General features: G+C 40.0%; 1 protein-coding gene across 2 annotated transcripts in view; it reads left to right on the forward strand.

Annotated features, from left to right (window-relative positions):
- The first annotated feature begins 1,739 nt into the window (after positions 1-1,739).
- kcnip4a (potassium voltage-gated channel interacting protein 4a) overlaps positions 1,740-17,120 on the forward strand; it is a 145,884-nt gene continuing 130,503 nt past the window's right edge. Inside the window, exon 1 of one of the 2 annotated variants that reach the window (XM_028978385.1) lies at positions 1,740-1,852. In XM_028978385.1, coding sequence (XP_028834218.1) covers positions 1,810-1,852 — 43 coding nt within the window. In that variant the 5' untranslated portion in view covers positions 1,740-1,809. The remainder of the gene's footprint in view (positions 1,853-17,120) is intronic. The other variant, XM_028978420.1, reaches the window with a different exon arrangement.

Raw genomic sequence — 17,120 nt, forward strand, 5'->3', positions numbered from 1 at the left:
ACTTGTACCTAGCATGACAGAATGACCAACCCACCGCATGGGTACAGGAAAGGGTGACAAGTCTGCTCTTCCTGCTAACTTGGTGACCCCACAGCTGCTTGGCTGGCTCGACTTGGATGATGAGCATGACAGTTGGGCATACAGCTACCCCTGGGAGGAATGCCTGGAGCTGGAGGGTGATAAGGGGGTCTGGAGGTAGAAGAGAAGCTGGTGAGTGAGCGGGCCGCCAATGACCTCTCCACTGTTCCAGCGACTTGATTCCTGGTGCCCATGCTGGGAACTACACCACCTGCCTCGGCAAAGCTCTCCAACCACAAATCCGGTGTATCACCCAGATTCACGTTGAGCCACATCCCAAACCAACCAGGAGCTGCTACGAGGTTGGCATCCTGCTGGAGGATTTAGTGGGACCGATATTGCTGCTCGCTACCCCTCTTGCATCATCTCCTGCACCCTGGGACATGTCCTGCTCTGAATGGTGCTACTTGCTCGCTATGCAGTACCCGTCCTGGAAACCTGGTGGAACAATTGGAGTGCTGCTTCAATCAGAGATAAACACAAAAATTCTTCAACCCTTTTAAGAATCAAACATTTTTTTAAAATGTGCCTTCTTGAGGAGGTGATAAGATGTTGTGCACTGTACCATAGGAATGGATTTTACCCACAGTGCTTTTAATCATATTATCCCATTAATTTTCTCTTCTATGAATTCAAAATATATTGTCATCAATATTTGATGATGAAAGTTCACAGAACAACATTTAAATTTTGAACATGAGCCTGATATCCATAATATTCTGCCTCATAACTTTCCTGGCCGTACACATCCAATTATAGAATAATATGTGATTCTTCTAGGTCTTGAAAGTTTCTTTCTGAAAACTCAGAGTTATTTCTACTTGCATTAAAATGTGTTAATGTGTAAATAAGAATGTTTGAGTAGACATTTGGGCAAATGTAATGTTTAATTGCCTCCTGAGCATTGCTTGATCATCAGAAAATTTTGTAGGCCTTTATGTATGGTGTTATAATGAATTTATTCTCTTGTTTGCTACCACACACACACTCATAATAAAGTTTAAGTTGTAGTTTTGCTAATTTATGTAACTTAAATATGCAAGCATATTAAATATGTATGGCGATTACATTTTCCCTCTTAAATTTGCATTTGCAATTGAATCATTATGTTGTTTGCTGTTTGGAATGCTTTGTTTTTTCCATTGCTGCTTCTGGCAGGCTGACAGGGCCTTTTTCAAGTGAGACTTATATCAGCGTAAGTGTAATAAAAATAGCAATGCCAGCTCTAATGAGGATGATGTCAAGCATTACTGATTTATTCTGTTGTTTTTTCTTTGTTCAACAGATTTGTGGAAAGAGCTGAAGAGAGCCCTCTTTTATTTCTATGTATGATTGGTAATGATGTGACGGTTTATTTGAATACTCGAACAAAGATGCCAAACGACTTTATAGGCTGCATCAACAGCCTGTCCTTGGAAATCATTGAATTAAAACTGTTGTTTTAATTCACAGCCAGTTATATTGATGTGTCCGTATCCGGCAACGTTTCTATCTTCCGCCGCTGTGTGTGAGGGTTTTCAGTCTCGATATCTATTTATTTCTATGCTTTTCTGTGCTTTTCTGATATACATGTATAAACGTCCGCGCCAGCTGTGCGCGCGCCTGCGCGTGACCGGCGGCGTGCGCGCGCGCGCGCGCGCGCTCGTCACAGCAGCATCAGCTCCTCTCCGAAGTTGGACGTCGGGAGCGCGCGTACGGCAACCCTGTGGCAACCTGGTCCGCGGCGCCAGCATGGAGAGCGTCTCCGGCCGAGGGGAGAGTCCGCCGCCGAGCGGTAGGAGCACCTGCATGGGAATGGCTGCGTTTTGTTTCTTTATTTCTTTATTTCTTCGTTTTTGTTGATTTATTCCCTTGCCTGTTGCCTGCTAAGTTGTCACGCTGGTACTTTTGCCTTCTGTGATGCCAACAACCGCGCAAACAGAAACTGAATTCGGCTGATAAGGGCGAACGTCTCTTTTCATTTATTTGTTATAAAATGTTACAAGTGATATTCGACAACTATTTCCGCCCGCGCCTCCCTCGGCGGGATGGCGCCGTGGGCAAAGGTGGGAAAATGTTTCACTCTCAGTCCACTTCGGTCCATTTAGTTACGGAGTTTCTGGACATAAATGGTTTTATACTTGCACACGACATATTTGCCTTCACTGTGTGTGTGTGTGTGTGTGTGTGTGTGAGTGGTTTAGTGGGGTTAAGGTCAGCGGGAGGCCGGCTTTCCGTTTAAGGGCACGAATGTCCCCACAAATCCTTGTGTTTGCGGCCCTCCGGATGGATCGTCTGACAACAGTAATCAGCAGCAACCGCAGAAGCACCGTTACAGAGACCCCCTTGCCCCGATGTACGCCGCGCCGACTTCCACGCCGCGTGAAATAGTCACGGATGCCCTCTTCGGGGAAAGATGGGGGTTACCTGTTCAGCTGGAGTGCTGGCTGGCCCGTAATGTGTCTCTTAAAACCCAATCGCATCCCTTTCCAGTCCCTTCAGCCCGAATAGGTTTTACGTTTCCTTCATGAAAGGCACAATGTCAGTATAACATGCTGCATTATTAATTCATTATTAATGGCTAAAACTGCACAAATTTTCTTCTTCTTGTGACAGGCGGAACACATGTGTTGCATGTGTTGAGTTCGAAGGTGTTTTCTCTCAGTGATGGTGGGTGGTGTTTGTGGATGATGGGTAGTGTTGTACCATTGTACCATTGCTGGAAAACTTTTTTATTTCAGATTTAGGCTTTATTAAAATATGAGACAAGATTTTATAGGCCTGTATCAGTATGATGTAGCTCATGTCAGTGTTGTCAGTAAATTCTCTAGTCATGAAATTATAGTATTACAGTATACCGAACAGTGAGTAATTATGATTCAAGATTCATTTTGTTTTGTTGATGAAGGCCATGGGGCAGATAGTGACGTGGCCTCACACTTCCAAGTACGTATTTGCTTTCATATTTAGTATTTCATAAAAAAATCCTAAATGACATCAGGATATCCAAATAACTTGATCCAACATTTATATCTGTTGTGTAGGAAACAAAATGAAGTTGATAAATCAGTTTGCACCAGTATATCCCAGTACAACCCTGTCATACCAACACCACTAGTTTACAGAGATATTTAATACAGATCAACAAATTCAGATTCCAATGCAACCATCCCATCATGGGATTGAGAGCAATGCTTCGGCTGAAACATTTTTTAACATTTTGTGGAAGGTCTTGTTAAACCAATTTCTTGCCCATTCTTCTAAGTTTTTAAATGAATGTTTTGTATTTTAAAGCCTTTTTTAGTACAGTGATCTGTTGGCACTCGTCCTATAATGTCACACAGTGGGACACCTTGTCTTTCTTTGCACATTTATTTGGAAACTGTGATCCATGTTGTCTTGCTGACTTGTGACCTTTTTCACAATAATGTGGATCATTGCAAGCTTGCTGAGTTTTAACATTTGGGAAAATAGTCGTTGTATTTGCTTGTACCCCAGAGAGACAATGATGCTGATGTAAAGCAGAAATATAATGATGCACATCTTAATTTGATAACTGGACCTGTTTTGTATTCATGGAAACGAGATGGTGCGTTTATTGTCTTTAGTGGCCACATTAGCTCTCTTGCCACAAATTGTAGCTTGTAAGTAAAATGCCTTGCATATGTAACACTTTGCAGATTGCATCTTACACAAACAACATTAATCAGGGATTTATACCACTGGATTTGCTAATTCAGTGAGTTTGTGGCCTCCACCCAATTCCTTCTTGGTAGAATGAAAACGGGTTACATTTTACAACCCAATGCCACAACACTATGTCTTAACGTTTATTGCATTCTTCAGTTGATGAAATATGCATATAATTGGGAAATAAGCCCCAGGTACATTATCTTGTCATTCTAAATGGGTCTAATGTTTGGTAATTATGGGTGGGTATCATTGGTTTATCAATAATACAATATTTTGTACTGCATATATTTTTTTATACTTCTGCAAGAATCAAACACATTATGAACACATTGCTTTATTAATGTTGCAAAATTATATTTTGTGGCACACAGATGTGTTAATGTGTGAAGGGACTTACATCTGGGTTTTGGACACACATTTTCCCTTCATTATCGATAAGAATGTGAAGCACAAGCTTCATTTTGAAATAATAGTCATTCAAAACCTCTGAATACAGTATTAATAATTTATTGACCAAAACAAATGCTAAATTACAGAGAGAATAATGTATCAAACATTACTTATATAGAACAAATGTGGATGAGTCCACACAATTAAATTCATCCATGGTTGTATCATTTTCTTGTAGATATCACCTTGGAAGGAATGGCGTGTCTGAGGTGTGCATATATGGGTGGCCTGGGCTGGGTCAACCTCATACTGATGTCAGAACGTCTTATAAAATATATTGCATTTTAGAACATATAAAACAGTTGGGGGGGTTTGTCTGATCTCAGTCTTTACAAAGTGTGAAATAATAAGCAAAGTTTGAAGTGTGCTTTTGATAGCCACGGTGTGATAAAATGAAAGCTTTCATGGAGCTGCTTGATTAGCATATTTATGAAGTGCCTACAGGACTGTGTCTAATTAGACAAATGCTGTGAGCCTTCATGCATGGAATTAGTGTTTAGTAGAAGGTGAGACAAGGTTGAGTTCACCACGTTATCTGTATGTATAATCAGGTAGCCAGACTTTAGGGAGGTGTTCTGTCTTTCTTTCATCAGGAAGAAAATGGAAAATTTGTTTGTTGCTCTGCTATCTAATGACTTGTTTTCTAGGAAACAGAGGGCCTCCTGTGGTTCAGCTCAGTGAGAAACAAGGCATGAGACAGTTCACTCAGAACATGATATATGATTAGGGACATTCTTCCAAGTTGGAAATTGATGTAATTCAAATGTCAAATTGAATGCCAGTCTTTAACTAATTTATAACTAAATATAACTAATTTATTTTCTGAAGCCAAATTGCATAACAGAACAATGTCCATGTCAAATTATGGATCCTTATGGAAGGATCATAAATCTAGTTGGTGCAAGTGGTGTACTGATCTAATTCAATTAGATGACCCAGATCTGTGTATAAACGGTAGTAGAAAAAGATTCACAAAAAGATTCACAATGTAACTAAATAGTCATAACTAAAAAGTGATTCCAGTTGATAATAAGACACTCCAGTTTAGATTTTATTATTATGTATTATGAAATCTTAAAGAAGCTCATAAGTCTTTTCCAGGAGTGAGTTATTAATTGTTAGTCTGCAAACAAGGTCTGTATTTCTTGCGATTGAAGCGGACATTATTCTGGTGGTAATCTTGAACTTTGCACCTCTGAGCAAGCATGTGCCAGCCACGACTCCAAAGAAGGGGTTTACTGTGATACAAGACAAACAAACACTATACATTTATTGCATTCTTCAGTTGATGAAATATGCATATAATTGGGAAATAAGCCCCAGGTACATTATCTTGTCATTCTAAATGGGAATAATGTTTGGTAATTATGGGTGGGTATCATTGGTTTATCAATAATACAATATTTTGTGCTGCATATATGCTTTTCTTGTTCAATTTTATACTTCTGCAAGAATCAAACACATTATGAACACATTGCTTTATTAATGTTGCAAAATTATATTTTGTGGCACATAGATGTGTTAATGTGTGAAGGGACTAACATCTGGGTTTTGGACACACATTTTCCCTTCATTACTGATAAGAATGTGAAGCTTCATTTTGAAATAATTTGTAATTCAAAACCTCTGAATACAGTATTAATAATTTATTGACCAAAACAAATGATAATTTACTGAGAGAAAAATGTATCAATCATTACTTATATAGAACAAGTCCACACAGTTAAATTCCACGACTCCAAGGAAGGGGTTTATTGTGATACAAGACAAACACTGAGAATCTACTTTGGAAAAGGGGAAGTGTAGACGGGGATGTGAAGGATCTCATACATACTGGCACACTGCACACACAACCACATCTGAAACAAAAGATACAATGCCAGTAAACACATTTACAGGGAATTTACAGGGAAGTGTGCGTCCGCACCAACACCATACACACCTGAGACTGTTCACACACACAACACAAACACACACATTGTGACAATGACATGCGACAAGACGGTGCAGGCACTCCCTTAAAAGAGGGAAAAGAGTTGTAGGGAATTGAGGGGTGTGGCCCTCAATTCCAGTGCCATGGGACCAGAATGCTGGACTCCGAGGATGAGCATTCTTGCACCGCTTCTGAGCGAGACAAATCACTCAGTGTTGCTGCAGACGGACTCTCCCGGTAATTTTTGAAATGTAAGTCGTGCAGGATAAAAATGTCAGTTGAGTAAAATAGTATGTTCTGGATTTGTCATATCTGTAAAGCTCATTATGTAATATTTAATCATATATCTGGGGCAGTGGTGGCCTAGTGGGTAAGGAAAAAGATCCATAATCGGAAGGTTGCCGGTTTGAATCCGAAACCGGCAGGGTGCCACTGAGGTGCCACTGAGCAAGGTGCCGTCCCCACACATGCCTTTCATGGCTGCCCACATCCCACTCAGGGGATGGGTTAAAAGCTGAGACCACATTTCACTGTGTGTTGTGTCATGTGACAACTAATCACTTTCAATACATATCTTGAAAAACAAACAAAAAACAGTGTATGTTTAAAAAGTGTCTTGTATTTAAAATCATTTAAATACAAATCAACACAGCGCTAAGTTGATTGACAGCAAATATTTAAGCATTCATTATGCCACCATTTTTTTCTGTCACTGCCCATACTGAGTGAAGGGAATGGGTGACCAATGTGGATTTTGCAGAAGCAGCAGACAGCATTTCATGGTGGTACTGAACAGCCTGACCTCATTCTGTCAGATTGTAGAGCCACATATCAACATTTCTGAGTTTTGGGGGAGCACCCACTCTGCAAAAGCACAATGCTGTGATTAAACTGAGTATACTTTACCAAAAAGAAAAAAAAAACACAATCCTGAATAGGGCTTACATGTGCATCATTCTGACATCCATGAGACAATGTGGTGTCTTCAGTGCCTGCACTGAAATTGTAGACCAACATGCTGCACAATGTAAACCAACATGCTGCACCTCTGATTCTTACCAGGTTGCCACCCTGTGCTTAGCGTTCGCAATTGCTCCTCTCCATTAAAAACTCTATGACTCAGAAAAGCATGGATTAATGGCTGAGAACTCTACCCATTCGTCTGTAGGGCTTTCCACGCCAGGTTCTGTTTGCTGTAGAGCCAATTTTGTTTTTTTTGCTCCTGTCAGGAGCCTGGGCAGGAAGCATCTGCCAGTATGGCCGCCTGCCGCTGGACTAGGTCCAGTCGTGCGATAGAGAGCGAGAAATAAACTCATAAAGAAGCAGGAACAGAAGGCATTTGTTTATGATTGCTGAAGGCCAAAAGGGAAAATGGACAGGCTTTCATATTTAGATTCCCACCCGGGGGTTTGTTGATGCCGCAGATTTACAGTTTGTTTTCCCTGTTTGCCGGGGCCAAGTCATGCTGCTTGCTTGGCCATCAAATTGCTGTGCGTTCTAGAAACTCCTTGAGTGTTCACACCTTTATTTCTCTGGCACTTTCATGTCTACTTACGTGTGGAAGTTGTTAGAATATGTGATGATGAGCTAAAGAATTTGGAGGTCTTCGAGGAGGACATACCTAGGACATGTTTTGTAGATCTCAAAACAATAAGAACTGTGCTATGTCTGCATGATTGTTTAATAACTGTTGGTTGCTTGAGAAAGGGGCTCAGTAGTAGCAGCTAAAGCATCATTCAGAAATGCTTACTTACTAACTATCCTTAACCACTTAGTCCTGTTACTTAGTGTCATGGCTGCTTGAGACAGGCACTGGGAAACTAGGCGAATTGCATGGTGCCAGTCCACCTCAAATAGCACACACACACCATTCACTCAACCCTAAGGACAATTTAGAGTCACCAATTCACCTAATGCCTTTTGGATGGTGGGAGGAAACTGGAGAACCCAGAGGGGACCCATGGGAACATGGGGAGAGCATGCACACTTCAAACACAAGGTCTGATTCAGGATTCAAATAGTCTATATCAGGGGTGTCAAAACTATTGTCCTCAGGCCAACTGTGATGCATTTATAATTGGCCTGAAGCTAATTTTTCAAAAAATCCTGCTACAAAATGGGAACACTTAAACGACACAATGTAACTACAAGTCAGTCACACTACTATAAGTCTACTACCCACACAAGTCACAAGTGTCTGTCAGTGTAGTGTCCAGAGCTTGGAGGCACTACCAGGAGACAGGCCAGTGCATCAAGACACAAGGAGGAGACCGAGCAGTAGGATTGCTTCCTCCGCCATTGTGGAGGAAGAGTAGGAGACATTTCTTTGGGGGGGCTGCACAGCCACTCCATGTGCTCTCCAAAGGTAGCCTGGTACCTTTGGTACCTAGATGAGAACCTCAGACCCCTTGTGAGATCATATGCTGGTGCGATTGGCCCTGGGTTCCTCCTAATGGAAACCAATGCAAGATCTCATGAGACTGGAGTGTGTCGGCGGTTCCTGCAAGACGAAGGCATTGATGCTATGGACTGGCCCACCCGTTCCCCAGATTTGATTCCAATCGAGGACATCTAAGACATCATGTCTTGCTCCGCCACATTGCACCACAGACTGTTCAGGAGTTGGCATATGCTTTAGTCCTGGTCTGGGAGCAGATCCCTCAGGAGACCATCTACCACCTCAATCATTATTTGTCTTAGCCTGCAAAGACTCGGCCGAATCAACGTCTACTCAAAGTAAGAATGTTCCTGTTTTGCCTTTCCCTCGTCTTGCCTGTATTTCACAAATGTCAACATCTGTGGATGTTGCAGTTGACACTGAGCTTACGTTCGCAGATTAAGTTCAGAGATTCAACTGCCTCCTTGCGCTACTCTGCACCGGGGTTTTCGTTTCTGCCTAGACATGCTCACACAAACACTAATGATCCTCATGGCATCAGCCATCTTTTACGGTGTGGTCTGCTTGGGCAGCAGCATCTCCGCTGGGGACAGGAAGAGGCTGAACAGGCTGATCCGGAGGGCCAGCTCTGTTCTAGGATGCCCTCTGGACCCAGTGGAGGTGGTGAGTGAAAGGAGAATGGTGGATAAGCTGTCATCCCTGTTGGACAACATCTCCCACCCCATGCAGGAAACTCTGACAGCTCTGAGCAGCTCCTTCAGTGGCAGTCTACTGCACCCACACTTTAAATACATCACGGTAATTACCAACTGTACAGGTGTACCCATTGCACATGTGTAGATCTCAATTGTACATTTGTAGAAATATACATATTTATTTTTTTGCTGCTATATACCTCAATTTTTGCTGCTATTACTTCTGTTTCTATCCACTTTCTGCCATAACAAATGCAATTTCCTACTTGTGGGACTAATAAAGGTTGATCTGAGCTTAAACTATCTTATCTTATGGACATATCAGATATGAAGCAAGCCCATGATGTGATTAATGTTTTATCACCTAAAACAAACTGAAAACTCTAAAAACCCCTGAAAAACGAGGGGTTGGGTAATACCAGGTACTCAGATGATTAAATTTGACTTCAGAATTGTGTTCAGGTAAGTGAACATATACATGGAATTTGATTCTGGTCAATGATGTCCTCAAGCACAGCAGTATAAAAACAACAACAATCTTCCATATACAATATAGGCAATATTCAGAAAAATACAAAGAGTGCAGATTACAGAAATAATACAAGTGCACATAAAATGGGTGGCCAAGCCATTCATATATTTTTCTATATGTGGCTCTCATCGGAAAATTTAGTATATATGTTTGGTATATATAGTATATATGTTTCAAGAAAGATTTAGTTTGAAGGAATACTTACTAAATAAGTATTGATATTATTATTAATATTACCCCTTTATAACATTTTGGAGCCATTTGCAGGTTCATACAGCTATTTGTGACTTTTGTGACAAGTAGTTACTGCATTGATAAAATGTATTTACTGAATAATACAAGGACGCTTTTAGGATATTTAACCAGAATTGGTTCACATTTTCCGGGACTCAACCGTTGAATCCCTAGTGTCTTCTTAGTGTGTCATAGGAAACTAGTATTTTTTAGCCATATGTGCAACATGGCTATTGGGTCATTTCCAATGATTCCCTATAGCAGACTAGAAATAGCTTTCAAACGATTTTCTGACAAGGGATTTGTGATTGATAAAATATAGGCCAGTGTGTTTGGCAGTGTAGGATCATGTCATTACCAAACTGGTGGGTATAGATGGCTACCATGATTGTAAATGCTGTGGATAGATGGAGGTGATTATAATGATAACAGATTTACAGACATGTAGGGAAAACAGCAATGTTAACAGGAATGTTTATGTGGAATTACAGGCACTTTTAGCGAGTCACACATTTCCCCAGTTTCTGTGTCTATAGCAGAACTAAAACACTACATTTTCAAATCCAATTACTGAGCAACTGCAATGCGTCACACATTTTCAAGCCTAGATGTTCGGTGGAGATAATGGTTTATGGGAGGGGTGCGTGAAGAAAAAGGGGAGGTAACCTTTCCCCTTATGATGACATAAGGGGACAAATCCCTCATGTCTGAGCTGCCGCTCTCTGAATCGCAAAACGTAATGGCCTAAGCGCTCTTTATACTTATCACCATTTCTAGCCAATGCAGGACCAGAGACAGTGAAAGTGAAGTGATTGTCTTTTTGAAACACAGCATGGCACACGAGGACACAACGTCCTCTGCTTTTACCCACCACCCTTGGTGAGCAGTGGGCAGCTATGACAGGCGCCTAGGGAGCAGTGCGTGGGGACGGTGCTTTTGCTCAGTGGCACCTTGGCAGTTCAGGTGAAAGTTAAGTGACTGGTGGGATTTTTAGCTAATTTCCAAGTCTACTTAGGTCTACAATGGATTATCCGGGATTTCCTTTTAACACTGAGTTAATGGTAAATCTTTCAGGTTTACAATCTGATCAACATTCAACATTTTTTAAGCATTTATTTATAAATGTATGTATTCACTAAAAATCAGAAAACAAGGTACAAATCAAACTGAACCATGGGTTTGGAGTATCATTAACTGCCTAATATTAATCTTTATTCAGTGTTTACATAATTGATTACTTGCTCCATAATTATTATTTACAGCCTTGCTCATGGGATTTATAATGTATGTCTGTTAATGTATGCTCACTATCATTCATCCTCTTATTATGACTATGTTCAATATAATTGTTGGGTTTGAACAGTATGTTGAACTTTTTGAAATGCAGATCGTCCCAAAAATACAGGTGGTGTTATTTAATTCATGACCCCAACATGGTTGTGCTGCTCTTTCAAGATCAAAGACGTGACAAAATGTGCAGACAGTCATCCAAATAGAGTGAGAGAACAAACAGCCCAGTTGATGCAACTGCTGCGTCATTAGCATGAGCTCTGAGACACTTGTTTTGTAGTTTTATCAGTGAGAATATTTTGCTGCTTGTCAGTCACTTGTGGCCCGTAGGTGCTGCATCCTCTCAGTACTGCAGTTCATAAGTGCTCTGTCACTGTTTTAACAAGATCATGGAATATGGATTTCTCAATTAGGCTACAGTTTTCTTGCTCATAATTAGATTAGATTAACACATCCTGATTTCTTGTTACGTCTAACGAATGCAAAAAGTCAGCAATTAACGGATGTGATAGAAAAAAGGCTGCACCTGTTTCTCTGCGGAAGCGGCTGAGGGGAGACTCCATCTGAACTGACGTCAGGACAGAGGATTTGCTTTCTTGGGCAGGAGGCCTGGTTGGCAAGGGTTCTGGACTGGAGAGCCACCAGAAGGGGAAATTCTATCCCCCTCCTGTCCCCTGTCCTGCCAAATCATTCCATCTCATCTCAACAGCACAGTGAAGGGGTAATTTTGGGAGGGCAAAGACACGAACCCCTTAATTATACACATTATATTATATATTTTCTTTTGACTATTTTCAAAATCTTTAATGATTCAGATGCACTCTTTTTAGTTTTAGTCACATTATATAACCATTAGCAACTACATGATTAAGGTAATAACTGAGAATATGATTTGGCATGCTGTTGTATTGTATTTTTGCTGTATATTAAATGCATGATGTTCTTCAACATTTCTAAAATGCAGAGTGTGTAAAGACTGTGCAAAAGTGTTCCTTTCATGTTGGCACTATGGTGAATGAAATGCATGCACCCTGGAGCCATGATATATAATAGTGTACATGGATGGTTTCCATCCGTTTCCGTCCCAGTGTGACTTGAAACTGTCCCTTCCCCATCCTTTTTCCACAACAATAACAGAGGGTCAACATTTACACACTTAATTTAAAAAAATCACATTTTCAACATTGTTCCTCCTTTTCAAATAATTACTGGAATTAGAGGATTAGAAGAAGATGATATTTCAGTACACATATGACATGACACGCTGGAGGTAAAAAGTAAACAAGATGTAAATTATTTTTCTGTAATGGTTCAACCATATACTGAGACTGCTGCAGAGAAGCAGAGCTAAATAAAGATGTGAAAAGGGGGGAAGAACACAGTTTAATATAATTTTACTTTGGTAAATTGTCTTATTTTTTACCTGAACCTGAAGGGTTGGCTTTGGTATGATCGCAAATCTTAAAGTTTAATCCCAGTCTAATTAAGGCTAACCCACATCAAGTCTTATGGTATGGTGGCATCTGCAACCTGCAATTTTATAGAACAGCAGGAACAGGAATGGACTGTGAATTTACCAGTCCAGGGTACAACACTGACATCTTGTGGAAAATTTTAGGAATCGCACTAAATGTGTCATTCTTTGCTGCAGAATAATTTCTGAACAAAATATTGTTTCTGAACATGTTGTTTCTGAACAATATTAACTTTTTAAAGTTAATATTGTAATATTAAGAAGACAATGTCAGGTCTTGTACATACAGTTTTAGTCTGGTTAGTACAGGTGAAATAATGGCCCCTTTTTACAATTCATTTTATATTATGTCAGGTGAAATAAATTGAAATTGAAATTATAATTTATATAAAATCTAAATGAAATGCATATAAATGAACTGATTCTTCAACACCAAAACCAACCATTACCTTTGTTTTGCTTATCTCCTGATTTTTATCAATGATGCCCCTTTACACTAGGATGTGATGGCGCAAGCTGAATGACTGATGCTACATTTTTTCCACTTGGAATGCAGAAAAAGCTCAGGGGAATCCTGTGTTTCAGGGCCTTGCTGGATAAGAGCCTTCTCAAGCTGACCGGCAAAATGGTGTCCTTTAACCTGTCACATGATCTGAATTATTTATGAAGACATTTGTGAACATCGACTCTTTCACCTCTCCAGGGAAATAGACAGACGGGAGACAGGGTGGGCACATGTCTTGTTCTGCTGTACCCTCAGCACCTGTTTATTGAATGACAATGTGAGAAATGAAGCGTAAACTCACAGCACGTCACATCATCTCACACCCTAATACATTATTCCTTTCCAAGTAGATCAATCATAGTAATCCATAATTTCTAATTTCACAGATCAGATTTAAGCACATAACTCACATAACATGTAATTCTGTTTAAATGTATTGTTTTGGGATTGACAGTCCTATTAGTGCTGGGTGATATACAATAGTCTATTTTATAAATCTGATTATTGATTATCTTATTGATACTATTGACACTACATTTACACTTGCAATTAGTCATAAACAGTAATAGATTATACTATCCATCTTATTCAAAAACTGTTTGTTACTATCAAGCAACATTAATATGAGGCCTTAATCAACGATTCAGCCCAAAAACTCTTGTATCTAACTCACAATATTTTTCCTCAACAGGCTGCAGAGTGACAGTAGTGCATTCGTGGCCAAAAGTATTGAGAATGACACAAATATTGTTTTTCACAAAGTTTGCTGATTCTGTTTTTATTATGGCAATTTGCATATACTCCAGAATGTTATGAAGAGTGATCAGATGAATTGCGAAAAACTTATTCCACTGCATTTCAGCCCTGCCACATTTTAGCTTTACCATCATGGTACCAAAGCATCCTACAACAGCAACTTCTACAAACCATCCAAGAACAGTTTGGTGAAGAACAATGCCTTTTCCAGCATGATGGAGCACTGTGCCGTAACGCCAAAGTGATAACTAAGGGGCTTGGAGAACAAAACATTGAAATTTTGGGTCCATGACCAGGAAACTCCCTGGACCTTAATCCAGTTGAACTTGTGGTCAATCCTCAAGTGAAAAGTGAAATTGGAGTGATTGTCATTGTGAAACACTGCAAAACCGCACACAGTGACACAACGAAATGTGTCCTCACTGGTGAGCAGTGGGCAGCCATGACAGGCGCCGGAGCTTTGCTCAGTGACACCTCAGTTGCACCTAAGCGGTTTGGGATTTGAAGCGGCAACCTTGTGATTACGGGGCCGCTTCCTTAACCACCACTCTTCCAGATGCGGGTGGACCAACCCAAGCACTGATTATGAAGGAATGGGTTGCCATCAGTCATGATTTGGTCCAGAAGTTGATTGACAGCATGCCAGGGTGTTTTGCGGAGGTCTTGAAAAAATTACCTACACTGCAAATATTGAGTCTTTGCATAAATTTGATGTAACTGTCAATAAAAGCCTTTGAATACTTGTAATTATACTTCAATACACCACAGAAACAACAAAAATATCTAAAAACACTGAAGCAACAAACTTAAGGTATGACTGTATCAATCAGTTTTAGATATATTCTGGATTTTGATAAGCTCTGTTTGTAAGATAAATCTCTCATAGATTGATGCTAAGGATAGCTAAGGATAAGAAGGTGAGATGATGACAATTACATGTTCTCATTAAGGGTGAATAACATCCTGTTGTTTGCAGTGGTCTCCTGTGTTTAGCTAATATTAGCCAGTGTTTTGATGAGTCCAAGGTCAGAGTGTCGATTTGGGCTCTGTGGTTAGCCCAGTTTCATACGTCACCCTCTGTCTGTGCTGTCTGTTCTGCTGTGCTCATCCATCCATCCTAAGCCGCCAAGCCTCAGACCGTCTGCTGTCCGCTGCGACTTTGGGATCCAGTCGAAGGATGCGAATGCAGAGACGCTAATGCACATGTACATGTATACTTATATTGTAATAATATACATATTGTAGTGAACGTGAATCAATATTTGCATAAATGGTGTAATCAGAAGTGCCCCGTAATCAGAAGGTTGCCATTTCGAGCTGCCAAGGTGCCACTGAGGTGCCACTGAGCAAAGCACAGTCCCCACACACTACTCCCAGGTGCCTTTCACGACTGTCCACTTCTCACCAAGGGTGATGGGTTAAAAGTAGAGGACACATTTCATTGTGTGCACATGTGCTGTGCTGCATAGCATAAGAACAGGCAGAGAAATACTGAAATGTCTATACACACACAATCACAAAAAATGCTGGTTCTTTTCAAGACACTTGGACCTGGACATTACTTTAATTCCAGTTGCATTGATCTACAGTTTGAATATAGCAAACGATTCTTCCTCTTCAGTTACTGAAAATGACAGCCTGTTCAGACTTGGCACTACCTGCTAATACTGCTCAAAAAAGAAACAGCCCTTGAAACATCTCATTTAGTAGTCCTTAAAAATCTGCCTGAAGGCAATCATTATTCATGAATTTATTTACAATTCAAAATTTACAGGCATGGTAGGCCTTGGGTTATGGACATAGTTTATGAAGAAATGTAGTTTGATTATGGTTGATAGTGGTCTTTGATATATGAAATCAAGCGTCAAGTAGCGTCACAGGGTATTTAATTCCACTTTAATTCTTTAATGCAAGGTTTATGATTCTACCACCATTACTGCTGTTATTACTATACCATCTCCAGGGGAATCCTGTAAAGATCATCTCTACACATGCTGCGCCGCCTGCAGTTTAATGTTTCCATATGAAACTCTCATGTGTAAATTTGCATCAACATTTACTTTACATTTATGGCATTATGGCGGCCCACTGCTCACTATGGGTGATGACTTAAAAACCGTGCACCGTGTGCTTTTGCAGAAAGGCTCATACTACTAACGCACATGCACACACACTCACAAATATATATATATATATATACACACACACACACGAATATATATATTAGTAGTATGAGTACGAATTAGTCAGTATTAGTATGAATATATATATATTTGTGTGTGTGTGTGTGTGTGTGTGTGTGTGTGTGTGTGTGTGTGTGTATATATATATATAAATATATATATATAACGATTCCCTAGCATGTGCCATTCTTGACAAGTTAGGCCTTATCAGTTTTAGTTTTATAACTCAAAATTGAAATGGAAAATGGAATCCGAATGGGAATGGCTAGAGTCTTTCTCTTGTAAGTCGCTTTGGTTAAAAGCATCTGCCAAGTAAAGTAAAGTAAAGTACAAGGAACAGGAACATAAGATAAACCTTTATTAGTCCCACAAGTGGGAAATTGCACAACATACTACAGACCAACAGATTTGTGGCTATAAAAACATCCTGTCAACATTTTCTGAGATGACAAAAGTCAAGTGACTATGAAAATATTAGATTTTTTTTTTTAGATTTTTTTTAAATGAACATCCATTTACCTTACCTTACTTTGCACAGGACAGACTAGGATGTAGAACGGCATGCTGTGGAAGACCAAACTTCTTCAGTTGCCTCAAAATTTCCTTGCTATTGTCATTTTGAGGATGGAGGATGCTTTTCTCTTGTTGTGAATATTGGGGTTACAGTAATAAGCCACCTATGCTCTAGCAGGCAGCTGATCATATAAAAAGAGCTGGCAGTTTGTGTTCAGGGATTGGCCAGTTGTTTTGCTGAAATTGTGGAAATTCCAGTACTGTGGATTGAAGATATTTCATTCCTCTGTTCCAGCAAATTGAGGGCAGCTATTACATTAGCCTTGGTTTTGATGTAGGAATTGTTAATTGTTTCAATCCATCATGTTATTTTCATTGCAGTCTATCAATCTTCAGGTGGCATAGTA

This window comes from Denticeps clupeoides, chromosome 1 (genome assembly GCF_900700375.1).
Source record: "Denticeps clupeoides chromosome 1, fDenClu1.1, whole genome shotgun sequence".
Lineage (NCBI taxonomy): Eukaryota > Metazoa > Chordata > Actinopteri > Clupeiformes > Denticipitidae > Denticeps > Denticeps clupeoides.